We start from the raw sequence: 27,148 nt of genomic DNA, 5'->3' as shown, positions 1-27,148 counted from the left end.
TTTTTTTTTTGCACCAGAGCTTTCCCTGCAAAAACCTGCTCTTCACAGCTGAAGTGCAAAAAGTGGCAATTTGGGTTATAATAATAATTATTTGTACCCCGCCCATCTGGCTGGGTTTCCCCAGCCACTCTGGGCGGCTTCCAACAAAGATTAAAAATATATTAAAATGTCACCCATTAAAAACTTCCCTGAACAGGGCTGCCTTCAGATGTCTTCTAAATGTCAGGTAGTTGTTTATCTCTTTGACATCTGATGGGAGGGCATTGCACAGGGTGGGCGCCACTACCGAGAAGGCCCTCTGCCTGCTTCCCTGTAGCTTTGCTTCTTGCAGTGAGGGAACTGCCAGAAGGCCCTGGAGCTGGACCTCAGTGTCCGGGCAGAATCATGGGGGTGGAGACGCTCCTTCAGGTATACTGGGCCAAGGCTGTTTAAGTTCTCTGTGGATTGCCATTTCAGTGGGATTTAGTGGGGAAAGTTCCAGAGCAAAAAAGAGAGAAAAGAGTGCTTGGACATGAGCTTGAAAACACAAGCTTTTTCTGGAAAGCACAGAGAAAATGTATGTGTATATAAGCTCTTAAATGCAGTTCTCCTAATTTCTGCAGCAGTTTGTGATTTTTAAAAAAGTCTATGCGACATCAGTATTTTGACACAAATTTCTCCTAACAAACACATATTTTGCATGCACTTGTGACCAACATGCACCTTTCTGCAAACTATTTCCCATAATAAACAATACATTTTTGGATGTGCTTTCCACCTATATATCCATTTTCATGCACACTTCCCTCCCCCCCCCCATGCATTTTTGTTCACATTGCTTGGTTCACGAAATCTGGGCAAGTGCAAATTTTCGAAACATAGTTGTGTTTTGGTTCTTGCATTGCTTTGAGAAGTGCAAATTAGGTGGTCTCTTATTAAAATGCCAGCTACATTGAGTTTTCTCCTTGGTCCTCACAGCAGGATCAGTCCTCACAAAGGCAACAATGGGCTTTGACATTTGCAGAAGAAACAAATCAGATAGCTCTGCCGTACTTTCACATCTCTCGAAAAGGCCATTGTCTTTTTCCAGCAATGGGATAAAAGAGAAGAAAAAGACTTTTATCTCCCATGTCTGAGGCTGATAGGAGTTAAAATGCAAAACATCTAGAGGAGGCCAGCCTGGGAAAGGCTGATGTAGAAGAACTTTTCTGTGTGTGGATACGAGTTCCTGTTTCAAGTGATTATTGCCACTGAACCACACGAGCGTTAGCAAAGAAATATAATAATTTCATTCTCCCCTCTCTTCATTTTCAGTTCCCTTATTTCCTGCTCTGCCTTCATCTCCTCTGGCTGTGCAAGTGGGGGACTCTGTTTCTCTCCCGGTCCCATTTGCCTTACCCGCCTCTCACTCTCAAACCACCATTATCTGGAGGAAAAATGCAACCAACATAGCAATGGGAACCTTGAGACCCAACTTCACTGTTGTGGTAGCAGACAGATTCCATCCTCGGTTCAGCGTGGTCCCTGGGAGTGGGAACCTCAGTATCACGGCCGTGATGACCTCAGATTCTGGCATCTACACGGTGGAGATCTCCCCACTAGGGAATGCAGTACAGAAAGGCAACATCGCTGTCACGGTATACGGTGAGTACTGGTGTTTTGCCACTGTGGATGGGCGAGTCCGTAGCTTAAGTGCCTTTCCTGTCTCTGGCTTTAGCCTCTCACAAAGTCTGGCCACACCTTCACCATATATTTAAAGCACTACTGTACCACTTTGATGGGACGCGGGTTGCGCTGTGGGTTAAACCACAGAGCCTAGGACTTGCTGATCAGAAGGTCGGCAGTTTGAATCCCCGCGACGGGATGAGCTCCCGTTGCTCAGTCCCTGCTCCTGCCAACCTAGCAGTTCGAAGGCACGTCAAAGTGCAAGTAGGTACCGCTCTGGCGGGAAGGTGAATGGCGTTTCCGTGAGCTGCTCTGGTTCGCCAGAAGCGGCTTAGTCATGCTGGCGACATGACCCGGAAGCTGTATGCCGGTTCCCTCGGCCAAAAAGCGAGATGAGCGCCACAACCCCAGAGTCGGCCACGACTGGACCTAATGGTCAGGGATCCTTTTACCTTTACCTTACCACTTTGACAGCCAAAGAACCCTGGGAAAAGCAGCTTGTAAAAAGTGCTGGGATTCGTTAGGAGGCAGGCTTAAAATTATTATCAGTGCATTTTCCCTCTTAAAAAATGTTTAGGGGTACTCTCATTTTCCTACTCATATTGAAAAACTGCCCCTCAATGAGGCCAAACTTAGATTCACAAAATGTTTAGGGGTATGCGTACACTGTCAGTATATGGAAACATCACCGCTGCAGACAGCCAGTTTGTTGACATCACATGATGCGCCTATCTGTGGGAAAGAAGAATTTCCCAGGACTTTCACAGGCTGGATAAGTCTTTGTGAAGAGTGTAACTTGAAACCTTCTGTGTGCGCATGTTCAGGAAGTTTGTTAGACTTGCTGGAAGAACTGAACTGAAAGGACGTGTTTTTCTCTAGTGCTGTAATGTCAGAAATAAACATCATGTAAATAGATTTCTGACTTATTTTCTTTCCCCTGCGGAAGCAGGAGGGAGGGGTTGTGCATTTTACCCACGCTTGGGAAAATGTCGCCTATCAAAATCTCCCTGGTCTGTCTGGATGTCAGCCAGAGGAGGTTACCGGTATGCAAGCTCCAAGGACAGTGAGAGGGGCCAGCCTCTGTGGAGGGGGCTTGCAAACCAACATACACCTGTGTCCCTCCAGAAAAAAAACACTGATTATTATTATTAATTTCATTTCTGTACCACTCAAAGTGGTTTATAGCACATTAGGCACCAGGGTTTTAACTTTTTTTTTTACAAACTCATGTTCCTGTAGCTTAGTTAGATGAACATTTGGCTGAAAACAAAGGAATGAACAGTCATTTCCAAATCTTTTTTTGGGGGGGAGGTGGAACGTCACCCCTAAATCCATAAATCAGTTTTTGTATATGTAACTGTATAATATGTAATATGCATAGCATGTACAGTATTATAATACAGGAAAAAATAGAGCTTGCAAATTTTCTAATACTTGTACAATGTTTTGTACATTGTACAATGCACAACACTTTTTATTGCTTAGAATAAATCAAAGCTGCAGTTTGCCTTTGTTTCTGCTGCAAGCACTATGAAGTTCCCGCGTGTTCTACACACTGATTATTTCTTGGTATCTGGAGTACGGATGGCTCCTGCTTCCAGTGATTCTCCAATACTGTTTTAAGAAGTTCCAGACAGCTGTAAAAGTTCTAAACAGTTCCATAAAGTTGTTTTTTTTAAGTGCTAATACTTATATTATAGTTTAGATTAGAATTAGGGTCTGAGCTGTGACTCAGGCTCAGTGCATGTCCTACATCCCTAGTCATTGATGAAACATCAAAGAGAAGAGATCAGATAACAAAGGGCAGAGAGAGAGCAGGCCAGGGAAGGGACCAGATTATATAAATTGCTCCCGTTTACCTGGCTGGGCACAGTGGGCGTGGCTCTCACGGGGAGAATTTTCTGTAGAACCTATGAAATCCAACTTCCTCTCTCTGTGTGCGTTTCTAGCAATCAGAAGTAGTTGGTTTTGACTGCCTTGTTTTAGATATCCCACAAAAAAATTCCTTCAACACTGGCAAGGGGATTGCACCTTCTGTTGCACCTGAAGCGCCCGGCCAGATCAGGGAACTCAAGACAAGCTGTGTGGCAAGAAAGAGAAATGGTTTGTGAGGTAAAAGAGTATTGGAAAATGATCCATAATAAATTGAAAAAAATGTTTAAAAGTATTCCCCCCTCCCCCCAAAAAAACCCCCCAGTCCTTTCTGTTGGGGATAATTCAGACTGAAATTCTCAGGTGTCAAAAAAGGTTATTTATGTATGCAACAACTGTGGCCCGTGTTTTGTTAGCCCCAAAATGGAAAACGAGCGAGGTCTCAACTAAAGAAGAATGGCAACTTAAGTTGACAGAATATGCACAACTCGCAGACTTAACATATAGAATAAGAGAACAAGAAGAACATATGATTAGAGAAGATTGGCAAACATTTATTTGAATATATGGGAAATAACTGTGTACAGCTGAAAACACTGGCAGCAATAAGATAAATTCAACAGTGTAAACAAGTTTTGATGGATGCAATAGTGGAATACTGAATGGTATAGTTTTTGTAAAATATGCGGGGATTTATGATATGTAAAATGAACCATGGAAAGAGAAGAAGGGAAGTCACTGATATCGTAAGGATGTAAAATGAGTATTTTAAATTGCAAAACAGGAAATTTAATAAAAATTAGATATATAAAAAAGAAAGAGAAATGGCTTGTGGCTGTTTTGGCCACCCACACCATTGCCTGCCTGAGGCAGCTGCCTCCCTTTGCCTAATGGCATGGCTGCCCTGGTTCCTGACTGCTCTGGCCCGCAGATTGTCCTCTCTTCAGGTTTATTTAACCCTGACCATGGAAATTCTTACATCTGCAGCGTCGCAAGCGACAAGGCAACACCTCACTGAAAGCAGGTTGCCCTGCTTCCTCTTGCAATGTCAGCACACCGGGGACACCCAATGAGCTGGTGTGCTAGGGCTGTGCACATAGCAGCAGAGTTTTCCTCAGCGGCCCTCCAGCATTTCATCGTATGAAAACAGGGGCAAGCTTGCAGAAGTTCGCTTCCCATACCAGGGATCAGTGTCCCAGATGCTCTTGTGTGTTTCCAAAGACTCTGCTCTTCCGGCAGCACACTTGTTTTCATGTTTTCTGCACCAGAGACAGGCAGGCTTTCCCATGCTCATCTTGGATTAACTCAGAAATTAGCCAAGCACAAACAAAAGCAAAATAACAGACAAACTCTGACTTAACCGCCCCCCTCCCAAGTGAGGCCAGGGCTACTTCTTCATTCTTCTCCTGTTCCATGTAATGAAGCAATTTCACTCTATTATATTAAATTGAGGCAGAGTGAAGAGGCCCCAGTGGCAAAAACTTGCCCAAAGATAGAAGGTCCTTGGCTGCCAAAGCTGCCAGTCCAGCCTTGGGCTGCAGGGACAAAAGCCAAGAACGAGGAAGCCCTGCAAGTCCACGTAAAAGAGGCTTCCCCAGTGGTGCTGGTGCCCTTTGGGACTTGTGGAGTGGAAAGCCAGGAGCCCAGCAGTAGGTGGCGCCAGAGCCCAAGATAGGAAGAGAGAACTAAACCCCAGTTTGGTTCCCCATCCCTCCTGCTGCTGAGTTCTACAAGGGGCATAACTGAGACTAAGGAGGAGGAAGTTTGATAGTCAGGGCCACCGCTTGGACTGGTTGGAAGTAGGAAGGCAGGCAGGTGGGAGCCTGTCCAGGGCAGACTGGGAGTGATGAAGCAGTCCTCTGTTTAGAAGGAGTCCCGTATTGATGAGCTGCCCAAGTCTGATCTAAATGCAAAGATGGCCTTGGAGTGGCCCAACAATACTTAGCTCCTAGACTGCAGAGAGTGCAGGCACACATGTCACTGGGTCACAGATGTCGACATTGTGGCGGAGGTGCATTGTCTTTCTATGTAAATCAACATTTCAAAATGTGTAGCTGTGCATATAAAGTAGCATGTGCAAATCACCTTCATGTTGAGTGGTGTATGTGTGTCCTCATTTGCCCTCTTAGGCTGCCTAGATGGGGCAGCATCACCTTCTTTCACTGCACAGGGGACAATTAAGTACGTTGCAAGGGAGTGGGAGCAAGCCAGTGTCCCAGAGATGTCTTGCGTGGGATGCTTTTCCATGTCTTCCTCCTTTATTGCCCCCACAGCCCGAGGGTGGAGTAGCTGGGTTTGGCAGCTGAGGATCATGGTATGTTGACAGATCTGTCAGTGTGTGTGATGGGAGTGGCAAAGTCAGTGGGTGGGCTTAGCAAGTGGGAGGGGGTGAGGTGGCGTGGGAGGTTGGCGCAGTGCAAACACATTGGCAGGAGGGCTGGATTGGCTTCGCCGCTGCTTTTGCACCCTACCAACCTCCCTGCCACCTCCCCATCTCCCTCTCAGTAACCAACAGTGACCTACTTGCTGGGAAGCCAGTACCTTGCAAGCTGCTTCTAGCTGGTGACCTCCAGCTACCAATCTGTCACAGCCCTAGAGACTTCTGTCCCCTGCAGGGAGTCTGGTTAGATGATTCCTGGCTGACAACGGCTTTGCTCAGCTCAGAGAGCTCTCTCTCCTTGCCACACAAAACCTTTCACAGTCAGGGAAGCCAGAGATTCTTCTGAGGCTCAGATTTTCATTGGAAGTCGAGAAGAATATAGGGACTTCCTCTGAGGAAGTGTAAAACTCACCTCTCCTTTTGAGCCTTAGTTGAACAAGCCTCCAGAGTTGCTTTTTCAAAACCTAGCTTGGGGGAACTCTGCTACCACCTCTATTCTGCACTTGCACTGATATGAAACAAAATGCAAATTTAGAAGTATATGCATAGGTGCAAACTTAGGAATCTGTTACTATAACAAGAGACTAATGCACAAAGACAGAAGCTGGGAAGAAACACTTTTGAATTCACAGCTCCATCTGGGAAGGGAGTGGGAATTAGTGGCTAGCCAGTGTGGCACTCTGCGGCTGTTGTTGGACTACAACTCCCATCATCCCTGAGCATTGGCCCTGCTGGGGGGAGCTGGAGTCTGACAATATCTGGGGGTGGGGGCGGGGTGTTCCATGCTGGTTATTTCTGGGCCAGACCTACAGTGTGGGAGCAGCTCCCATTTCCCATTCCTGTATTTACTTGTTTTCCAGAGGAGGTGGGCAATGTCTCTGTGACCCCACCCTTTGCGGAGGTGACAGAAGGAGACAACTCGGTGGCCCTGAACTGCACCCCAGTCCGAGGCTCTGTCTCCTGGACCAAGGATGGGAAAAACCTAGAAGAAAACCCCCGATTCTTGCGCTTGGCTGGTTCCTTGCAAATCAGAAACCCTCTACGTACTGATGCGGGCGTCTATTGCTGTACTATCACCAACCCTTTTGGCAACGGGACTGGCATTGCCAACCTTACTGTCTATTGTGAGTACACACTAGAGATTACCGTTTTTATATACTGACATATTGTATCCTTGTGGTTGGACGTAAACTGTGGACAGCCAGCTACATATACCTGCTAAGCCACTCATCTTTCTGGGTGGTCTTGGGCCAGTCGCTGGCTCTCAGCCTAGTCCAGCTCCCTGAGGCCAGGTATTCTTCCTTGAGTTTCTCAGACAAAGGGTGGGATAAAAATGTAGCAAATGATAACTTTATTTTTGTGTTTATTGAATTTGTATACCGCCTTTCACCCAAAGATCACAGGGTGGTTTATAGCATCAAAACACACACACACAAAACACATAACTAAATAACTTTTAGACTTCTAGGGAGCCCTGCTCCTAAAGATCACAGAGGCAGGCTGACAATGTACTTGAGGACTTGCCTGGTATCTGTGCTTATTCATTCCTTGGGTATTTATAACCTGATTTTCAGGCTAAAAACCAGTCACTTTATTTTTAAAGAAATGTATACAGTAGTACCTTGATTTGCATACGTCTTGGTTTGCATACATTTTGGATTACAAACACGTCAAACCCAGAAGTGCGTGCCCCAGTTTGCAACCTTTTTCTTTGGATTACAAACAAACTTTTTTTGGAGGCCCCATTGGCGAAAGCGCGCCTTGGGTTACATCCTGTTTGCGTTTACAAACGGACCTCCGGAACTGATTATGGTTGTAAACCAAGGTACCACTGTACTGCCCTTCATCCAAGAATCATAGAGTGGTTTACAATATAAAAACACAGAAATACATAATGCAATAGCAAACAAAACAATGACCCTCAAACACAGAGTTTAAAAAGCCTTACATTGTTTAATTAGCCAAAGGCCTGGGGGAAGAGGAATGTTGTCGCCTGTCGCCTATTATTGATGATGTCATCATAACGAAAGGAATAATGAAGCATAGCTCATTCAGTAGAGCATGAGTCTCTAAATATTACAGACACCCCAAGTGTCTCTTTTTCCCAAGGATATCCCTGATTTAAAGAAGCTGTCCCAGTTTCTCATTTGATCCCAGAATGTCCTGCTTTTCTTTAGGACGTCCCTATTTTCATTGGATAAAGGTTGGAGGGTATGGAGTTATCCAACCCCCAAGCCGTCTGCAGGCAATCCTGTACAGGGAAGTGTTTTTTTAATGTTTAGCATTTGGTTGGCTCCTGTGAAAACAGGATACTGGGCTAGATGTCCTTAAGGAAGATTTACCAGAGTTCAGTTGGCTGCTCGAAGGGAGATGTGGCTTAAGGACCAGTCACACGTCCATCTTGCTTCCAGACAGCTGCTTTCCTCTTCTTCTTCCTCCTCCTCCTGGCTGCTGGCGAAGACCACATAGTCAGAATCATTCACAGGAGTTAATGCACTGATTCTGCACACTTACTTCCTCTCCCTCACCCCTCCCTGCATGTGCTTGCGGCCAGCGACCTCGGCCAGCCTTTCACCGCGCTTCTCGGGGAGAAAGGGCAAACATCCCCGCCACAAGCGGAAGGGACACTACTTAAGACGGCTGCGCTGCCTTTTACCCAGGTAGCTGGGCAAATACAGCCGACCGTAATGCACCTTTCTGCTGCGAAATGACCACTGCATCAATCTGAATGGCCACATTCGTCAGCGAGGTCGCAACCTGGATAACCAAAGCTGGGGAGAGGAGGCAGGTTCCCTGGCAGTTAAGCCTGACGGATAGATTGCCTGTTGTGTCTTAAAAAAATAAAACAACCCTAGGAAATAGACATTTCATTGGTACCATATTACATGGCTGTGTGGCTTTCATTCCTCTCAGATGGCCCAGAGACCCCGACGATTACCGTTTCCTCGTCGGAGCGGGACTCTGACGCGGGGAGTTTTGTGCTGGTGAACAGTACCGTGAACCTAACGTGCCTGGCGCCGTCCGAGCCCCCGGCCAAGATGTACTGGAACGTGGCAGACGCTCAGGACCTCTTCGTGCCTTCCTTGCCCGTCCTGCAGCTCCCCAAGGTGCAGCTGAATCAGGCCGGCTCCTATTCCTGCTTGGCCATCAATCAGCGCACACAGCGCCGGGTTCGAAACACTCACCATCTCACTGTTGCCCGTGAGTTGAATTTGACGTCCATCTTTCTGTCGCACTAACAGGCATTCATCTCAGCAGGGAGGGAGTCAGGCACAGGAGCATGTATATCTGCACCAGAAAGGTTTGCATGTGGGGAGCTGCAGCAAAATGTTGCAGTGTGGAAGCCCCCCCTCCCCTTCAGGAGCCCATCAAGTTCCAACCCCCAGTTTTCCAGGGCGGAGTGGGGGGTGGATAGTGGCTGTGCTCTTGTAAACCAAGAAATGACCTATCCAGACAATTCTCTCTATTCTTTTCATATCTGTGTGACTCTTTCTCCACTCGTCTCTTCCAGGATTCACTAATAATATAATACTCATTACAATTTTATTATTTGTACTGCCTTCAGATGTCTGAAGGTCTGCCCTCAGGTGTCTTCTAAAATTCAGATAGTTGTTTATTTCCTTGACATCTGATGGGAGGGTGTTCCACAGGGCAGGCGCCACTACCAAGAAGGCCCTCTGCCTGGTTCCCTGTGGCTTCACTTCTCGCAGTGAAGGATCCACCAGAAGGCCCTCGGAGCTGGACCTCAGTGTCCTGGCTGAGCAATAGGGGTGAAGACATTCCTTCTCCCACCCTTAATGGTTATTCAACATTCTGTGGTCACAGAGCAGGCTCAGCCCCATTGAGTTGTGTTGGGTGCACACCCCATTTAGAATTCATTTTTTAAATGTTGTTCTGCAAACCTTGGGTTTCTCCCAAGCCTGTTGATACTTCGCTCTTGTGTGTGGGTGCCATTACCTAAGCAGCATCACTCAGAGCTTTACCATCAGGAGTAAATGATACTAGTTTGCCTCTCAAGGTCTTCCCCAAAGAGCCCTAGGAATTATAATTTGGTGAGATGCTAGGTTTCCATTGTAGAGTTCCCCAGCCTTGTCAAAGAGCCCAGATTTTACCAGAAGTGGAATGACTGTTAAACCAGTGGAAGTCTGGTGTAGAGAGATGCCTTTTCCTCTATGGCAGAAGTAGCTACCGTGGCAACTTCCATCATCCATAACCATCGCCCGTATTGGGGCTGATGGGAAATGAAGTCTAAAACATCTGGAGGGCTTCTACTTTGCTCTACGTCTGCATGAAATCTTCCTTCTCTTTTGATCCGGCTTCTGTTGAACTAAATTCACTGCCTTTGCCTTTTAGGCAGGCATCTTTCATGCTTAGGTTTTTGTTTTTGTTTTAACCTCAGCTATTATTAACACAAGCTTACCCTGCTATGTGACCCAGTTTGATGTTTTCTCCTCCCTTTAATGTTTTTTTATCTCAGATTTTTATTATTATTATTATGAAGTTATGTTGATTTTGTTAGCATTCTGCTTTGAGAAGGTTTCTCCTGTTTCTTGATTTAGGGGCTTGGCCTTTCCTAGAAACCCCCACCCCCATGGCAGCCATTTTATGAAATGCCTCATACCCCATGGCAGCCATTTTATGACTGGCGCCCAACACACTTCCTCAAAATTCCAAATGTGCCCACTGGCCCAACAAGGTTGGCAAGCCCTGGCTAAAATTACCTAACCAGGCCACCTTTTCCCACTCACCTTGCCCTATCTCCCACTTAGCAAGAGCTGGTTCTGATAGCCGCATGCGTGAAACTAAGTTGTCTGAAGATCTTTTTCCTTGTTATGAAATATTCTGTCTCTCTGAATCCAGCCAATCTGATTTGTGTGTATGGTTGAGTTATCTCTTTCTTTCTCTCTGCTTAGAACAACCCTTTGGATCCCCCCGTTGCTCTGTGGCCTCAGCAGACAATGGTACCGCTTTGCGTTTCATTTGTTCCTGGCCTGGTGGCTCCCCTACCCCGCAATTGACCTTCTGGGGGCTCCCAGGACACGAGGAGGAGGTCAGCACCTCCAACTTACAGCGATTGCTGATCTCTCCCTTCCCAGCTGAGCTCAGTGGCAGCAAAATCATATGTCTCGGACGCCATATGACCGGGCAGGGCAATTGCAGCTTGATTCCAGGTGAGACTAACAACCACTAAACTGGTTACCAGAATCCTCCACAAGGAGGAACCAGAAGGCAAGATATTGGTTCTGGTTCTGGTGTAGTATTGTGGTGTAGCAGTCAGAGTGTTGGACTAGGACCTGGCAGACCAGGGTTCAAATTTCCATTGGGCCATGGAGCACACAGGGTGCCCTTGAGACAATTGTGGTCTCTCAGCATGACCTACCTCAAAGGGTTTCTGTGAGTATAAAATGGGGATGAAAGGATCATGTATGTTGCTTCGAGCTCCTTGGAGGAAAAGGTGAGCTGTGAATGTTAACAATTAATAAATGAGCTGTTACCAGCAAATGATGGGGTGCTTGGTGCATGGTTTAGGGGGTTAGTAGGCCCCCAGTAAGAGGGCTTAGCTCGTTAGAACCAGTGAGATTCAGTGGGCAGAGTTTTGCAGTTGGTTAGAAAGTGAGATGCTCACTTGCTGATCTTTGTCCCAGTCCCTTTCTCTCATCCTAACCTACCTCACAGGGTTGTTGTGAGGATAAAATGGAGTAACCCCAATATTTGTTGTCTTGAAATCCTTGAAGGAAGAAGATACAAATGTTATGAATAATACTAAAAAGGGGCACTGAAACTGAAAAGAACAAACTCACTATATTAGGCAAAATGGACATTACAAATCCAACTTGTTATAGGTTTGGGGGGTCAGTCTGGATGATATCCACGGGTTCCTTCCAGACCCATGATTCTGTATTAAGGTGGCTTAGAATCTAGTAGACGAAGCTGCTGAAACAGCCAGAGCAATTTCTTTGGTAAGATCATGGCCTTAGTCAAGTACTTCCATTGACATGGCCGAAGAAGTTGCCCTGTTACCATGGAGACAAATGGATAAGCATTTTCCCACCTCACTGGGCTGGATGCCACATCATCCTAGGATGTAGAACAATAGGCCAATGGTGTGAGAGAGTTTTTGGCTGATGCTGAAAACTTCAGACACAGTGGCTTGGGGCTCTCCTTGGAAACCCAGCTGAGAAGCGAGATCTGTTAGGGCACCTCCATCCTACACTCCGGTTGCATATATGTGTAAATAAAGCTAGATATCCTAAAGACATCACAGTCTGGGAATACTCTAAAGACACCACAGTCTGATGATGATGTGACTTACATATGGAGCTGCATTATGCTGGTACATCAAGTTGGCTGTTGTCTATGCTGACTAGTAGCAGCGTGGCACTGTGGGTTAAACCACAGAGCCTAGGACTTGCCGATCAGGAGGTTGGTGGTTCAAATCCTCGCGACGGGGTGAGCTCCCATTGCTCGGTCCCAGCTCCTGCCGACCTAGCAGTTCAAAAGCATGTCAAAGTGCAAGTAGATAAATAGGTACCGCTCCGGCGGGAAGGTAAACGGCGTTTCCGTGCGCTGCTTTGGTTCTCCAGAAGCAGCTTAGTCATGCTGGCCACATGACCCGGAAGCTGTATGCCGGCTCCCTCGGCCAATAAAGTGAGATGAGCACCGCAACCCCAGAGTCGGCCACAACTGGACCTAATGGTCAGGGGTCCCTTTACCCTTACCTTAGCAGCTCTCCAGGGGTCTCTCTTCAGAAAGGGATTATCTCCCAGCCCTGCCTGGAAATGCCAAGGATTGGACCTGGATTCTTCTGCATGCAGAGCAGATGTCCTACCACTGAGCTTTGCCTCGTCTTCAATTTCCAGAAAGTTTTGTTTACCAGCATAACAGGCTTCCCTCCCCTCCCCCTAATCTCCCACCACAGAAGCTCCCTCAGGAGTTTTTCTCTCATTCCGGACATACAGCGGCACCGAAGAGTCCGTTACCATGGAACTGCATTGCCAAGGCACCTTCAACCCTGTGGAGATTGACTGGTTTCGGAATAAGGGGTCTCTCATTCCTGTCGGAGGCCGTTACCACCTGAACCCCGATCGAACGCAGCTCACCATCTGGAACTTCACTTCCCCAGATGACCTGGGCGATTACAGTGCCACCTGCTATAATCCGCTGGGATCGCAACATTCAAACCTCACCATCCTTGGTGAGAGCTCCTTCTACCACCACTGAAGTCCTATTTTCTATATCTATTTCTTTTCATGGGTTCCTAACACCAGCCTTTTGCTCTCTGCTGTAAATAGCAGCCAGGCAGCTACATTAGGTGAGGAAAGAGCAAGTGTAGTAGCCACCATTTTGGTTCCTGGCAGTGAGGTGTGAGAAGCTGGAATGTGTGCATGGGGACACCATTTTGAATGAGGGCGTGGATGCTCACTTTTCAAGACAAAGCAAGATTTGGGAGAGAAACAACCAATATGTCTTTTTAAACCATCCACGTCCAGTCTGAAGGAGGGGCTGTATTGGGTGGCAGGGCAGTTATTGGCTTGAGGAATAATTTGGGTAGAGCCAGTGTGGTGTAGTGGTTAGAGTGTGGGACTAGGATCTCGGAGACCAGGGTTCAAATCCCCACCCAGCCATGAAACTCACTGACTGACCTTGGGCCAGTCACATTCTCTCAGTCTCACCCACCTCACAGGTCTGTTGTGAGTGATAAAATGGGGAGGAAGAGAACCATGTACACCTCCTTGACCTCTCAGATTTTGGGGGAAAGGGGGGGCCTAAGTGTGAAGTAATAAATAAAGTGCCCTCTGGTGGGCCTCCTCCTAAAGTGGTGAACCCTCGTCTTGCCAGAATTAATTAATCCCAACCACATTATTTTCCTGATCTAAATCATCCCTGCCTGGAAGTTGAGGATGGGCTGGGGGCGGAAACTTCAGGCATTATACAAATATCTGTATTTTTTAAAATCCAATAGCAGCTGTGAGGAGAGGGGAGTGATGTAGTTTCCTGGAGTAAGAGCCATTAAACTCAGTGGAACTTATTTTGATGAGATGTACCAGGAAATGAACCCGTGTGTGTGTGTGTGTGTGTGTGTGTTGAACATTCACATTGCTACTTCTCCAGTTATTATCAGACACTAGCTACTTAATAAACTTTAAAATAAAATTTTAAAACTGGGAAATCTGATCATCGGTAAGACTATAGCAAGAATGCAGAACCTTTGTCCCTCCAGATACTTCTGGGCTGCAGCTCCCATCATCCTCAGCTGTTCGTCACGCTGGGTAGGTGATGCTGGCAGATGAGAGTTGGAGTCCAACAATATCTGGAGGGCCATGTCCTCAAAACATAGGAAGCTGCCTTATGCTGAGTAAGACCATTGGCCCCTCTAGCTCAATACAGTGGTACATCGGGTTACAGATGCTTCAGGTTACAGACTCCACTAACCCAGAAATAGTACCTCGGGTTAAGAACTTTGCTTCAGAATGAGAACAGAAATCACGTGGTGGCAGCGCAGTGGCAGCAGCGGGAGGCCCCATTAGCTAAAGTGGTACCTCAGGTTAAGAAGAGTTTCAGGTTAAGAATGGACCTCCAGAACAAATTTAAGTTCTTAACCCGAGGTACCACTGTCCAGGTTTTCAGGCAGAGGCCTCTCCCAGCTCTCCGAGACCTTCTGCCTGCAAAGCAGATTCCCAACCACTGAGTTACAGACATTCTGCATCAAATCTTCCGTATCACATCTGTTTTGGTCCTGAGCAGCAGGACTGTACCTGTTGGAATGCACCCTCCATGAGTTATCCTCTCTTGGCAGGTCCTTCAATCGCTGATTGGACTCTCTCTCACGGACCTCATCCTGGTTCTGCTTACCTGGCCTGGACCGTTCCAAATGGATCTGCAGTGACTAGCTTCTGGATCCAGATGCAAGGTCCTCAGCAGCACCGTTCTGCTGAGGAATGGAAGACGGTGCAAGTCTTAGGAGCCAACAACCGATCCACCACTGTTATAGGATTGGAGCCCCAAACGCCATACTCCTTCCAGGTTGTGCCTCGTTTGGGATCCCAAGCTGGGAACACCTCTGTTGTTTACATCCTTCAACCAGGTGTGTGTTCCTGATTTTAGGAGACACATGGAATAGGGTGGTTTGAGGATGGGGATAGCATTGTAGATAAGTCTAGAAAAATGACTGGCCCACAACAAAATTTGCTAGCCTGTATTATTCACACACACACACACACACACACACACACGCACACAAAAGCCGCTCATATTGAAGTAAAAGAACTTGCACTAAATTTAGGCTGCATCTGCACTATGCATCTAAAGCAGCTTTATACTACAGTCGTACCCTGGAAGTCGAACGGAATCTGTTCCATAAGTCCGTTCGACTTCCAAAACATTCGGAAACCAAAGTGTGGCTTCTGATTGGCTGCAGGAAGCTCCTGCAGCCAACCGGAAGCCCCGTTGGATGTTCAGCTTCCAAAAATATTTCGCAAACCAGAACAGTCACTTCAAGGTTTGTGGCGTTCAGGAGCCAAAACGTTCAAGAACTAAACTGTTTGAAAACCAAGGTACAACTGCACTTTAAACAGACATAGTTTCCCAAGGAATCCTGGGAGCTGTAGTTTGCCAAGGGTGCAGTTTCTAGATTTCTATTTCCTTCACAGAGCTACAATTCTCAGAGTTCCCTGGGGAAAGGGATTGATAGTTAAACCACTCTGGGAATAGTAAAGGGAACAGGGGTCTCCTAGTCTCAGCACCCTCAACAAACTACAGTTCCCAGGATTCTTTGGGGAGACCATGGCTGTTTGAAGTGGCACGATCCTGCTTTAAATGTACCGTGCAGACGGGGCATCTAAGTTTAGTCAGACTTCTCAGGCTGCTGATGTTTATGTGCAGCTCAGTTGTATTTCTTCACAGGGACTTAAAGAGGGTGACAGTAAGATTTATTTCCAAATCTGCACGATGTCCATTCCTCCCAATGGGCCTTCCATGGCATTCATTTCTACAAATAGCTGCATTTTTATGGAACATTTGTATAGCACTAACCCCCATGTGGCCCCCAACCTGTGGAGGAAGAGAATTGGGGCTAAAAGGGCAAGGGAAAATGTCGCTGCGTGGTGGCAACATCGCAAGCGAGCATGAAATGTCAGACTGTGCACTCTTTCTGGAGAGTGAAGGCAGGAACCTTAACTTATGATATCCATTAGGGCTGTGCATCTTGTCTGGAGAAATCACAGATCAGGAACCCAATCGAGCCAATTCAGGTCTAGTTTAACACCTTAGTTTTTAATTAAGGGCAGTGCAAGGCTCCCACTTTGTCTCAGGACTGAGATCGGTTTGGGTCAGATCAGAGCCCGATCAGGGGTGCAGAATCAGAGTTGCCTTGCGCAGCCCTAACAGTCATGCTTTTTGATGCATACGTGCATTTTGTGAGAGTTTTCATTCTCCGTTTAAAGTAAATGCGCTTTTTAATCATGACCCAAAAGAGTGGGACATTCTCTTCTGATTTGCACAGGTTCCTTGGCTTGGTCGCCTGAAGGCAATTCTTCACTCACCACAGGCGACCAGGCCAATGGCCATTATGAGGCTGGTTTGAAGGGGGAAAGGAAAAGAGTCGGGTTTATGGGACTGAATTGACACAAAAGGCGGCGAGAGTGCTTTAAATGGCTTTAAATAGTTTAGCGCCAGTACTAAGCGTTCACACCTACTGCTTTTAAAAAAGCACTTTGCTTCCCATTTAAAATGCTTTGCCATAATTGTTAAAAATGAAAATCTTTAACGAAAAGTAAAATAAAGCAGAGGTTCACCAAATGTTCTCCTGCTTTAATCATGGGGTTATAAAAGCACTGCTTTCAGAGTCGGGAATATTTCCCCCCCAATGCTCCTAAATTATATGGTCACTACTGACCTTTCCCCCAATCCTGTTTGCTACTATTGTTTCCCCAATGCGCTTCTGATTTTGGACTTTTTCTGTAATACTTGGTCTCCTTCCTGCGAATAGTCACATGGGTGATCCCAGCCAGCTGGGGATTTTGTAGTAAACAGATAAATTTTATTATTTGTTGACATCAGTGAGGGCAAATTAAGCCAATTGAGAGGGAGGTGGATGCTCCCTGGGAACAGAGGCATGAGCAAAACCAGGCAATTGTGATAATTAAGGATATGACATCATAACAACATAGCCAGTCAGATCTGGCTCTGTGGCCATGTCACTAAGGTCAAACAAAGCCAGTTCCAAGTGAGGGCAATGATACCCCCCCCAAAAAAAAATCCATTCAAATTATTTCACAGCAAACTCTGAAAAGTTGTGTGTTGGAGGGATGCTTTTCTATGCAAAGGTTTCATGAAAAATGTCACACTATTATAAACCTAGATCACATTTACAGTACCCCTTGTCCTTTTCAGAACCTAACCCTTTTCAGATCTGGGGCCCTTCTTTAGTCCAAAGATGCATATTGCAATCCTCCCAGATCTCTATTTTTAACAATATATCTAGTCTGTGTTCGGAGTTGAGCCTGATTGCAGAAATCTCTTGAGTTCTGTGCATTTTGTGTTATTTCACATGGTTTAGTTGTTGTTTGATTGTTTAACAAGCCAGGGCAAATGAAAGAAGGTGTTGTAGAGACACTTCCAGTCTTTCTTCTTCTGCCATGAGATCTAGAAACTTGTTTCTTCTTTCTCCTTTTCAAAAGAAATCTACTCTTTCCTGAATGTTAAATTCCACTCTGCGTAGCAGTACAAAAACTTGTTATGTGAATGCACTGATCCTTCATAGCAAGCCATTTGCGGGTCCAGTGGCCCCACCATGCTTTTGCCTCTGATAGAAGGGTTTCGCTTCCTTGGACAACAGAACATCTCCTGGGTCGTGTGGCCTTTGTGGCTCTTGGTGCAACAGTTTCCTGTTCATGCCACTTAATATGTGCCTATCCTCCCTTTAATGTCCTGCGGAGTGTTCTGATGGTCCACAACAGGGAAGGGCAACCTGTAACCCTCAAGTGGTGTAATGGTTGGAGTGTTGGACTAGGACCTGGGAGACCAGGGTTTGAATCTCCACTCAGCCATGAAACTCACTGGGTGACCTTGGGCTAAGTCACCGCCTCTCAGTCTAACCTACCTCACAGGGTTGTTGCAAGGATGAAATGGGGAGGAAGAGAACCATGTACATTGCCTTGAGCTCCTTGGGAGAAAAGGTGGTGTTTATGTACGTAATAAACACACAACACAAAATATACAGATGCAGCTGAACTCCAGCTCTCATCGTCACTGACAATTATCCATGCTGACTGCAGATGATGAGTGCTGGAGTTCAGGTTTTTCACCACGAGCTTACAGTTTCAAGGAAACCATCTGATGAGGATCAGATTCCTGGCTTTCAAAACTTTTCTGGCTCTAGAATCCTTGATGGATAGGATCTAAAATAAGAAGCGAGGGTCAAAATTTCCGAGTCTTGGAAATTCTTCAGTCTTGCGAGACAAATATGTGAAGCTCAAGAGCTCATCTGTGGACTGTGGCTGAGGTAGGACAAATCTGAGGTCCCCTGTGTTTCTAATCCTGATTTCCTCTCCTTCCTCTGTGTTACAGATTCGAGTCTGAGCGCAGGCGCCATTGCTGGAATAGTGATTGGCTCCATCTTTGGTGCACTCCTGATCCTTGCTCTCCTGTTCTTGTTGATCTGCTTGATCTGGCCAATCTGCCTTCGGAAAGGTAGGCTGAACCACGAACAAGCGAAACACAAACTAACTGAATTGCTGATCTTTACCAATTGGGCAGGAAGCATCACATGGCATATGGGTGTGATCAGCTGACCTCCCTTCAGCCAGTTAAATACCAAGCATGGAAAGTCAGGCTCAAGAAATAGAATAACTATGTTAGTTTTAAACCACAGTTGCCCGACCGGGTGCACTCCAGCTGTTGTGAACTGCAATTCTTATAGGCTTGGGAATGATGGGAGTTCTCAAAATCCAGAATGTTTGGAGGATGTCAGATGGGATTTTATTCTGTGGCCTGCCCTGAGACCTCTGGGTATGGGGCGGTATATAAATTCAATTAATAATAATAATAATAATAATAATAATAATAATAATGGCTGCTTTGAAGTTGATTGTGTAAATATAGGATAGAGAAATAGACACACACCCTTTCTATGCTCCACCCACCAGTTTCATTTCCCTAGTCCTGCCAAAGAACTCTGGAAATCAGATACTGTCTTAAGGACTAGAAACTTGGATAGAAATGGAGACTCTCAGGGTACTGAAACCTGTGTTCACTGGGCCAGCTTCTGCATTTGACTTTGCCCAGGGCCGTCTGAAGCATATCCGATGCTGTGGTACAAAGCTCTCTCCGGCGCCCTCCCCCCTGTTTCCCAGAGTTGTCCACCTTTTTTTAGGGAGGATGGCGCTGCCAGCAGGGCTGGAGGAGGTGGGCAGCGGTTGGAGTGTGGCTCCTCTGGCAGGGAAGAGGCGGAGGCTGGACGCGGCACCTCCCAGCTCAGCTGGCTGCTTCGTGCAGTGGTGGCCATGGCAGACGGAGGCTCTGGGCACGGTGCTGCTTTGTTGCAGCATGGCAGAGGCGGGCAAGGGCGGTGAGCTGATGCCAGGAGGCGCTGCATCCAGCCTCCACCTCTTCCCTGGCACCCTCCAGAACTTGGCGCCCTGGTGCCCCGCACCACTAGCCTCTGTGGGTAAGATGCCCCTGACTTTGCCCATCAGATATATATTTGGCATAAAGGCTTTTCTTTGGCCAAATGCGGGCATCAGTATCTGATACTACCTGACTGATATTTAACTCATCAATCCCTCTATTTCCGATGTTCAGGCATGACTGTTTTTTGCTCATACAGCTAAAGCAGAACATCCTACACACACTAGAGGGAGACTTGGAGGAGCCACATCTTTGTTGGGTGGCGGTGGTGGGGAACCCAAACCAGCCTGGTGAAGACTGAGCATGTTCAGTGGCCACAGAATGCCACATGTCTCTTGGGGGTGAGAAAGGGAACAGAACAGGGGGAGCAAAGTGGTGCCTCCAGATAGTGCTGAACTCCAGCTGTCATCAGCTGCAGCCAGCATGACCAATGGTCAAGAATTATGAGAGTTGTAGTTTGGCAATATCTGGAAGGTGCCACATTAACTGCCCCTGCATGGGAGTGTCCTGGAGGAGGGGGTAGCTGTCTGCCTTTAATAGCAATCAGGAAGACTCCACGCTGCAACATTTTGTTGCAGATCCCACTTGTACTGATACTAATAAGTAGGAGGGGGGAAATAATCCTCTAGCCCTTGTGCTGAGCTGGTCACAGTCGAAGAGGATAGGCCAATCGGGAGCTGGCTGTGATCACAACTAGCCAGAAGGGTTCAGTTCTGGTTCAGCATTCCAGGGGATATTTCTTTGGGAACTGAGAGACAGCCAATCTCACCATCAGTGCAAAGCTGTAGTGACATCAGCCTTTCACTCCTTGCAGCAAAGGAGAAGAAAATCCCCCCAACGCCACCTGAGAACCGACAACACTACCTGTCACGTCAGGTAAGATCAAATGAGATGCAAGTATAATAGGGATGTGTGTGTGTGTGAGAGAGAGAGAGAGAGAGAGAGAGAGAGAGAGAGGCCATTGTGTGCTGTGTTGAACAGTTGCGAAACTCACCTCTAACCAAGCGGTATCATTAATGTGCACAGGTGTTTTATAGCTAAGAACAATTAATTGTCTTTAGATGCTGATGTGTATTACTTCAGGATGTTATAAGGTATCCCTGATGCTGTTGGGGGGGGGCCTTCCTCTTGTTCATTCTGCTGCTTTTAGGTTCTGCTTTGATGGCATTACTGTCTAAAGCACCACTTCCTCTCACTTGTAGCTGCTCAACTTTTGAGATCCACCTCGGGTGAGGGGAGCTTCTTTTAGGGGAAGGCACTTGGTGAGGCAAGGCAGAGAAAGGGTCTTCTTAGTGGTGGCACCTCTTATTTGAAACAGCCTCCCCAAACAGATACGACGACATTGAGGTGGCAGCTTAAAACCTACCGTCTGAGCACAGGTTTTGAACGATTGGTAATTTTCTGTTTTATGGATACACTGTGTTCCCACTCCGGATTTTTGGAGTGGTGGATCGGTGCTGTTTAAAATAGGGTTACCAGATGTCCCCTTTTCCCGGGGACAGTCCCCGAATTTGCAAATAAGTCCCCAGACAAATTCCATCCCCAGAATGTCCCTGGATTTCAGCAGCAGCAGCAGTCTCAGCAGCCTGGAGCACTTGGCTCTAGCTGGCTTCAGGAGCTGCTCGGAAGTCCCCATATGATGGTGGTGCAGGGGCGCTAAGAGGCAGCTTCTGGGCTGCCTCCACCTTCCCTGACTCCAGCAACTAAGCTGTGAAGGGAGGCTTCATGTTGCCTATTGGATCAGCCTCTCAACTGGGGGGGGGGGAGGGATCTCTCAGTTAGGCAACGGGAAGTCTCCCTTCTCAGCTGAGGGATCCCTCCCCCCTCCTGCTTGCACGCAAGTAGGAATGGGATTGGGGCTGTTCCGATGGGAAGGGAGGCATCACGCTGCTCGAGCTTTTCTGCCGCTCTCGGCCTTCCTTCTCTGCCCGCTTCACCAGCACCACAACTCTGGGGCTGCCCAGGCTCATGGAGAAAGGAGATAGAAGCCTCGGAGGAAGGGGAAATGTGGCGGTTGAGATCAAGGCGGTGGCGGCCCCTCTGCCATTGCCACCTCTGCAGCATCAACGTCCTGAACGTGTAGTATTTGTTTGTTTGTTTGTTTGTTTGTTTGTTTGTTTGTTTGTTTGTTTAAAGTGTCCCTGGATTCATTGAAAAAAATCTGGTAACCTTAGTTTAAAATGATTTTTGCTACCGGTTTCTTTTTGTCTGTTATTAGTGTTTTTGATTCTTTAATGTTATGGCAATTTACATATGTCACACTGTACCTGGGTAGGCAAGTGACTAATAAAAATCGCAGACAAATAAACTAACCTGATACCCTCCAGACAATGCCATGCTATAACTCCCACCAGTCCCAGCTAGCATAGCCAGTCGTCAGGGATGGTAAGTCAGCAACATCCATGTTGGCTAATCCTGAAACAAATCATCAGTAGTTTCTCTCTCTGTGCGTGTCCCTATTCAATATCTCTCCATCTTTCCAGTTCCCAAATGGCAACAAGCGGGAGTCGAACGCCCCCTCTTGGGGCAACCCTCGCTGGTCATCAGGAGACTCTGACATCTATGCTATTACCTACGAGGAACACCTACGCAAATATGGTGGCCCTGGAACTTTGGTAAGTGCTGTGGGAAACACACTGTTAAGCTGTGGCAAATGGGGCCAACCATAACAAGGCCATCCCTGTTCTACTGCTTCTGCGGCGCCACCGGGTGTTCTACTGGGGCATCAGACCAGCATTAACCATTAGCTAGTGCTTTCGCCTACAGAGCTCCTTCCAGTCTCAACCCCTTATTTATTACCTATTCTCTGCACAAAGATGCCCTCTCGTGTCCTTCTGCTGGCATGGATTTTTGATTGACTGGCATAAGTGGCTACTACCCAAAGTCCTGCTGCTTCAGGGCAAAAGCTGAGTGCGCATGTTTAGCCCAGCCTGGGCTCCTGGGGAGCTTTAAAGGGTCAAAGAACCATGGTTTGCAAACTCCACATAGGCTGGGCTGAGTCACAAGTTGTGAAACTCCAGGTCAAATACAGATTGCATTGTGGCCTGTTCTTTGCGGTCTCAGCCAGGGAGCAGAAACAGGATGTTTATGGAAGCAATAGCGGCATACGATCAATACGCAGCAAGGGTGGCTGTGCTCACCTGGGTGCGGGCGACAACTTGCCTAGGTGTGGTGGTGATGCAAAGTAACATTTTGGCAAGCAGGATAAGGCCGGACAACATGTGATTTGAATCATGTGGTCTTTGCCCTCCAGCACAGTTTTTCTTCCAGAAATGTCTGCATGTGTGTTGTGATCTGTGCCAGGGCTTAGCCCTTTGTTCTGTGTTGCAGTCCCAAACCACATCATGGGGTCTCAAGCTTGCCATTTGAAAGGTGTGGGAAAGTTCCCGTTTACTCTGATTGGAGTGTCCCCCCTCCTTTTGTGGCAATTGGAGGAATGAGGATCCTGATCTGGATCAGGATTCCAGCAAGGAGGAAAGAGTCCTAAACTGTATCGATTATTCGCCCTGCCAACTTTATTTATTTATTCATGCATTTATTAAAATGCTTATAAGCTGCCCTTTGTCCAAAAATGGATTTCAGGACTGCATGTGAAGAGATTTTAAAATTACAAAACATATTATTAAAACAAAAACCAGCAGTGCAATAAAATTAAGAGGAATACAGCTATTCAACCAGCTTTAGGAAATGCTACAAATCTGAAATTGCTTGGTCAAATAAAAAGGGTTTTAACCTGACACTGAAAGGACCACAGCAGTGGGGGGGTAGAGAGGGAGCAGGGGTGCCCCCAACCTTTTTGGGCCCATGGGGAGATTTGAAAATTGGGGAAACTGTTGTGGGCATCATGTATGCACCACAACTCTTCCCTCCCAGGAATTGCCCCCAATTCCCCACTCTCTGCAACACAGTTAGGCTTGGAATAATGGCTAAAGGAGGTTTTTCTCCAGCCTAATTTCAGAAAGGGGAGATGGAGCCCTATAGCTGCCAAGAAATGGCTCTGTGGGGCCATATGTACCTGGTTGGCAGCCCTTGGAATTACAGGGTTGGCATCAGGCATATTGTTCCTCCCCGAACAAGGCATTCCACAGGCAGGGTGCCATCATCACAGAGAAGGGCCTCTCTTAGTAGGCATCCATAATATACATCTTTGTCTAAGAAGGTTCATGGGCAAAGGACCTCTTCTGGCATAGGAACTTGGGAAGCTGCCTTGGAAAATAACTCCAGGGGATCCTAATGCTTTTCAACCCACTCCCCCAATTATTCTCTGGCTTGCATAAAAATCTGAGCCAGGGAAGAACTCCCAGCTCCCTTCGTCATAGGAACACAGGAAGCTGCCTTGTACTGAATCTCACCAATGATCTCTCTAGCTCAGTGCTATCTAGACTGACTGGCAGTGGCTCTCCAGAATTGAGGCAGAGGACTTTCTAACCTTACTTGGAGATGCTGGGGATTGATCTCAGGTCCTTCTGCATGCAAAGCAGGTGCTTTGCCACTGAGCTATGGCCCTTCTTCTAAGAGTGTATCAGCATAGGCATGTTAGTATGGGAAAAAGCATTCCTTCAGGTTCATGGGAAACATGCACACCCCAAGCCATTTAGGGACTGGCATTTTCAGTTGGGCTCAGTAGCAAAAAGAGAGCCAGTGTCATTCCTTTAAAGGTAAAGGGTAAAGGGACCCCTGACCATTAGGTCCCTGTCGTGGCCGACTCTGGGGTTGTGGCGCTCATCTCGCTTTTTGGCCGAGGGAGCCGGCGTACAGCTTCCAGGTCATGTGGCCAGCATGACTAAGCCACTTCTGGTGAACCAGAGCAGCACACGGAAATGCTGTTTACCTTCCCACTGGAGCGGTACCTATTTATCTACTTGCACTTTGACGTGCTTTCGAACTGCTAGGTTGGCAGGAGCAGGGACCGAGCAACGGGAGCTCACCCCGTCGTGGGGATTCGAACCACGACCTTCTGATCAGCAAGTCCTAGGCTCTGTGGTTTAACCCACAGCGCCACCCGCGTCCCGCGTCATTCCTTTAGAACTGAAATAAACATGGTTCCATCATGGTCAAACATCAGGTATTGTGGTAGCTGGCTTCTGTGCTAGTTTCCAAGCCATTTTCAAGGGCAGCCCCACATATAATGCACTGCAGAGTTCCAACCCTGCATGTCGTGGAACACCCTGGCTATGGATTTTCTAAAGCTCCCTGCGAAATGTTGCCAGCCTTGCAAAAACTCTTTGAGCTTTCCTTCAAAATGGCCCAGTGGCTCGGAAGGAAGGTGGACCCACCCCACCCAAATTTGCTGTGAACAGTGCTTTAGGTGAGGGGTGCCCAAACTTTTTTCAAAGAGGGCCAGATTTGATGAAGTGAACATGCGTGAAGGCTGACCAAAGTTTTTTTAGGATTTTACCCCAGGACATATACTGCCACAAGGGCAAGATTAAATTGACCAGTGGGCAGGATTAGGCCCCCGAAATGGACTTTGGGCATGCCTGCTTTAGGCCAAACAGTTTTCTGACCTCTTCTATTTTATTTTAATTTTATAAATAAAAACTATTATTATTATTATTATTATTATTATTATTATTATTATTATTCTCTCCCATTTCTCTCCAGCCCATCAGCACTACGGACAGCAGCTCCCCCTTCCAACCTATACAACCTCGCACCAGGAATGTGCGCAGCGCTACTCAAGTCTGACATTCTGAAGGTCCATCTTGGGCTGAAGAGGAAGCTTCAGACCAAGCACGGTCTTCAGTATGGAACCTAGGCCACCGAAAATGAAGCCACGCTGTCTTCTTGTGGGGCTTGACCGTGGGGTGTATGGAATCCAAGGTTTTCGAATTGGAGCTTTGGTTTCCTGGCATAATGACGAGAGGTGAACATTGCTGTGCAGGATCTAGGGGTCTCAGGCAGCAACCTAGCCAACCCAGTTAAGGGGAGCCCAGAACCCAGAAGTGTAGATGAATTCTGATGAAATATTTCTGGGATTCTGAGTCTTTCAATGTGGCTGCAGAAGGGATCTCTTGGAATGGAGCTGGTTACAGAACAGCTTGAGGTGCTGGGAAGAATTCAAAGGCTATCCAGAGGGTTAGGTGCTGGAGGGATGATACATTACCAAGAGCTCTAAGCTCATCCTTGCAGCAGAGGATAGTGTGAAGGACAGCGATATGGGAAACTGCCTTATATTTGACATCGGTCCAGTATTTTCTGCACGGACTGACAGCAGCTGTCCAGGATTTCAGGCACGGTTCTCTCCCAGCCCTACCTGGAGATTGAACTTGGGACTTTCTGCATGCAAAGAAGATGCTCTATCACTGAGCCACAGCCCTTCCCGGAGCACTGATGCTGTACAAGAAGTGTGAGAATTGGATGGAGGGAGGGCTGTTTCTTTGGAGAGGAAAGGTCTTGGTTGCCAGAGTAAAAATGTGCCTTTTACAAAACCACACCAGCGCATATACTTTTTTTATCTTCACGCTGCAATGTAGCCTTTGCCAAAGTTCTTCTTTGTGTTATCAAATGGAGCCACACCTGATACTGATTTTTGGAATCTTCCCCGGAGCTTCTGTTCTGAACGTATTCGAAACCGGTGGAGTTTCATACTTGAGTTTAGAAGTCCTGATTTGAAAAAAGAAAAAAGTGATACTTTTAAACTTAGGAAGAAGGTGCAGCTGTCTGATTTGATCGGGACTGCTGAGAAACTGAAAGAAGTGCTTCCCGATCTTGACTGGTGGGAGATAATGGGATGCCCTGGTCTTCTCTAGGGGTGGTATGGAGAGGGATTTCCGATTCTGAACTATTTTAGAAAAGTGAGCCTCGGAAGCTGCTCCCACAAGATGGCCACCAACCTGGACGATTTTAAAAGAATGATGAATGACAACTATCCCCATTCTGTATGTGGCATTAATAAGCTGGCCAGAAAAGCAGATGTCCCTAAATGAATAACTATAAAAATAGCTACTGTCAGCAATGGCTACATTCTCCCTCCACCATCGGAAGCAGGATGTGCCTTTGAAAACCAGTTTCTGGGCATTATGGGGATGGGAGAGACTGTTCCTGTGCTTAGGTCCTGCTTACAGACTTCCCAAAAGGCATCTGTGGTTGGCCACTGCGAGAAGAGTATCCCAGACTAGATGAGACTTTGGCCTGATCCAGAAGGGCTCTTCTTATGGTGTTTTATTTCAGCAGGTTTCCTAGCAGGGCCTTTTGTCCTACTTTACAGAATACAGTATTTTCCAAGAAGCATCTGTTGTGTGTTTCCTTTTTTCCGCATCTCATAAATAACTACAGTAGTGCAATCAACTGAAGTCCCTCTTCCTTCCTTCCTTTTTTTTCTGAAGGAACTGGTATTTCTCTGCATGCATTCTTAGTACGTTTAATTGGTTATAACGATCACCGTTCTGTATGCAGAATCGGTAAGTTGGCCAGAAATACGGATCTCCCTAAAGGAATAATTATATATGGTCTGGAACACCTTCCTTAAATAGCTGCAAGCGACGGTGGCGACGTTCTTCACTGTTGGAAGCAGGATATGCCTTTGAAAAACAGCTGCTGGGAATCACAAGTGGGGAGAGTTGCATTTACACTCAGGTGCTGCTTGGGGACTTTGCATAGGTGTTGGGTTGGCCACCTTGAGAT

At 46.9% G+C, this 27,148-nt stretch overlaps 1 protein-coding gene across 1 annotated transcript in view; it reads left to right on the top strand.

Moving 5' to 3' along the window:
- The window catches only part of VSIG10L (V-set and immunoglobulin domain containing 10 like), a 37,580-nt gene extending 10,828 nt beyond the window's left edge, over window positions 1-26,752 (top strand). The window contains exons 2-11 of the mRNA XM_079986013.1: window positions 1,294-1,623; window positions 6,757-7,020; window positions 8,810-9,097; window positions 10,810-11,067; window positions 12,816-13,091; window positions 14,694-14,981; window positions 18,464-18,586; window positions 20,337-20,398; window positions 22,006-22,137; window positions 25,127-26,752. Coding sequence (XP_079842139.1) covers window positions 1,294-1,623; window positions 6,757-7,020; window positions 8,810-9,097; window positions 10,810-11,067; window positions 12,816-13,091; window positions 14,694-14,981; window positions 18,464-18,586; window positions 20,337-20,398; window positions 22,006-22,137; window positions 25,127-25,210 — 2,105 coding nt within the window. The 3' untranslated portion in view covers window positions 25,211-26,752. The remainder of the gene's footprint in view (window positions 1-1,293; window positions 1,624-6,756; window positions 7,021-8,809; window positions 9,098-10,809; window positions 11,068-12,815; window positions 13,092-14,693; window positions 14,982-18,463; window positions 18,587-20,336; window positions 20,399-22,005; window positions 22,138-25,126) is intronic.
- Window positions 26,753-27,148: the final 396 nt, after the last annotated feature.

The sequence above is a fragment of the Podarcis cretensis genome (genome assembly GCF_951804945.1).
Source record: "Podarcis cretensis genome assembly, chromosome: 8".
Classification (NCBI taxonomy): domain Eukaryota; kingdom Metazoa; phylum Chordata; class Lepidosauria; order Squamata; family Lacertidae; genus Podarcis; species Podarcis cretensis.
The sequence above is the reverse complement of the archived record's forward strand: the minus strand, read 5'-3'. Positions and strand labels throughout refer to the sequence as shown.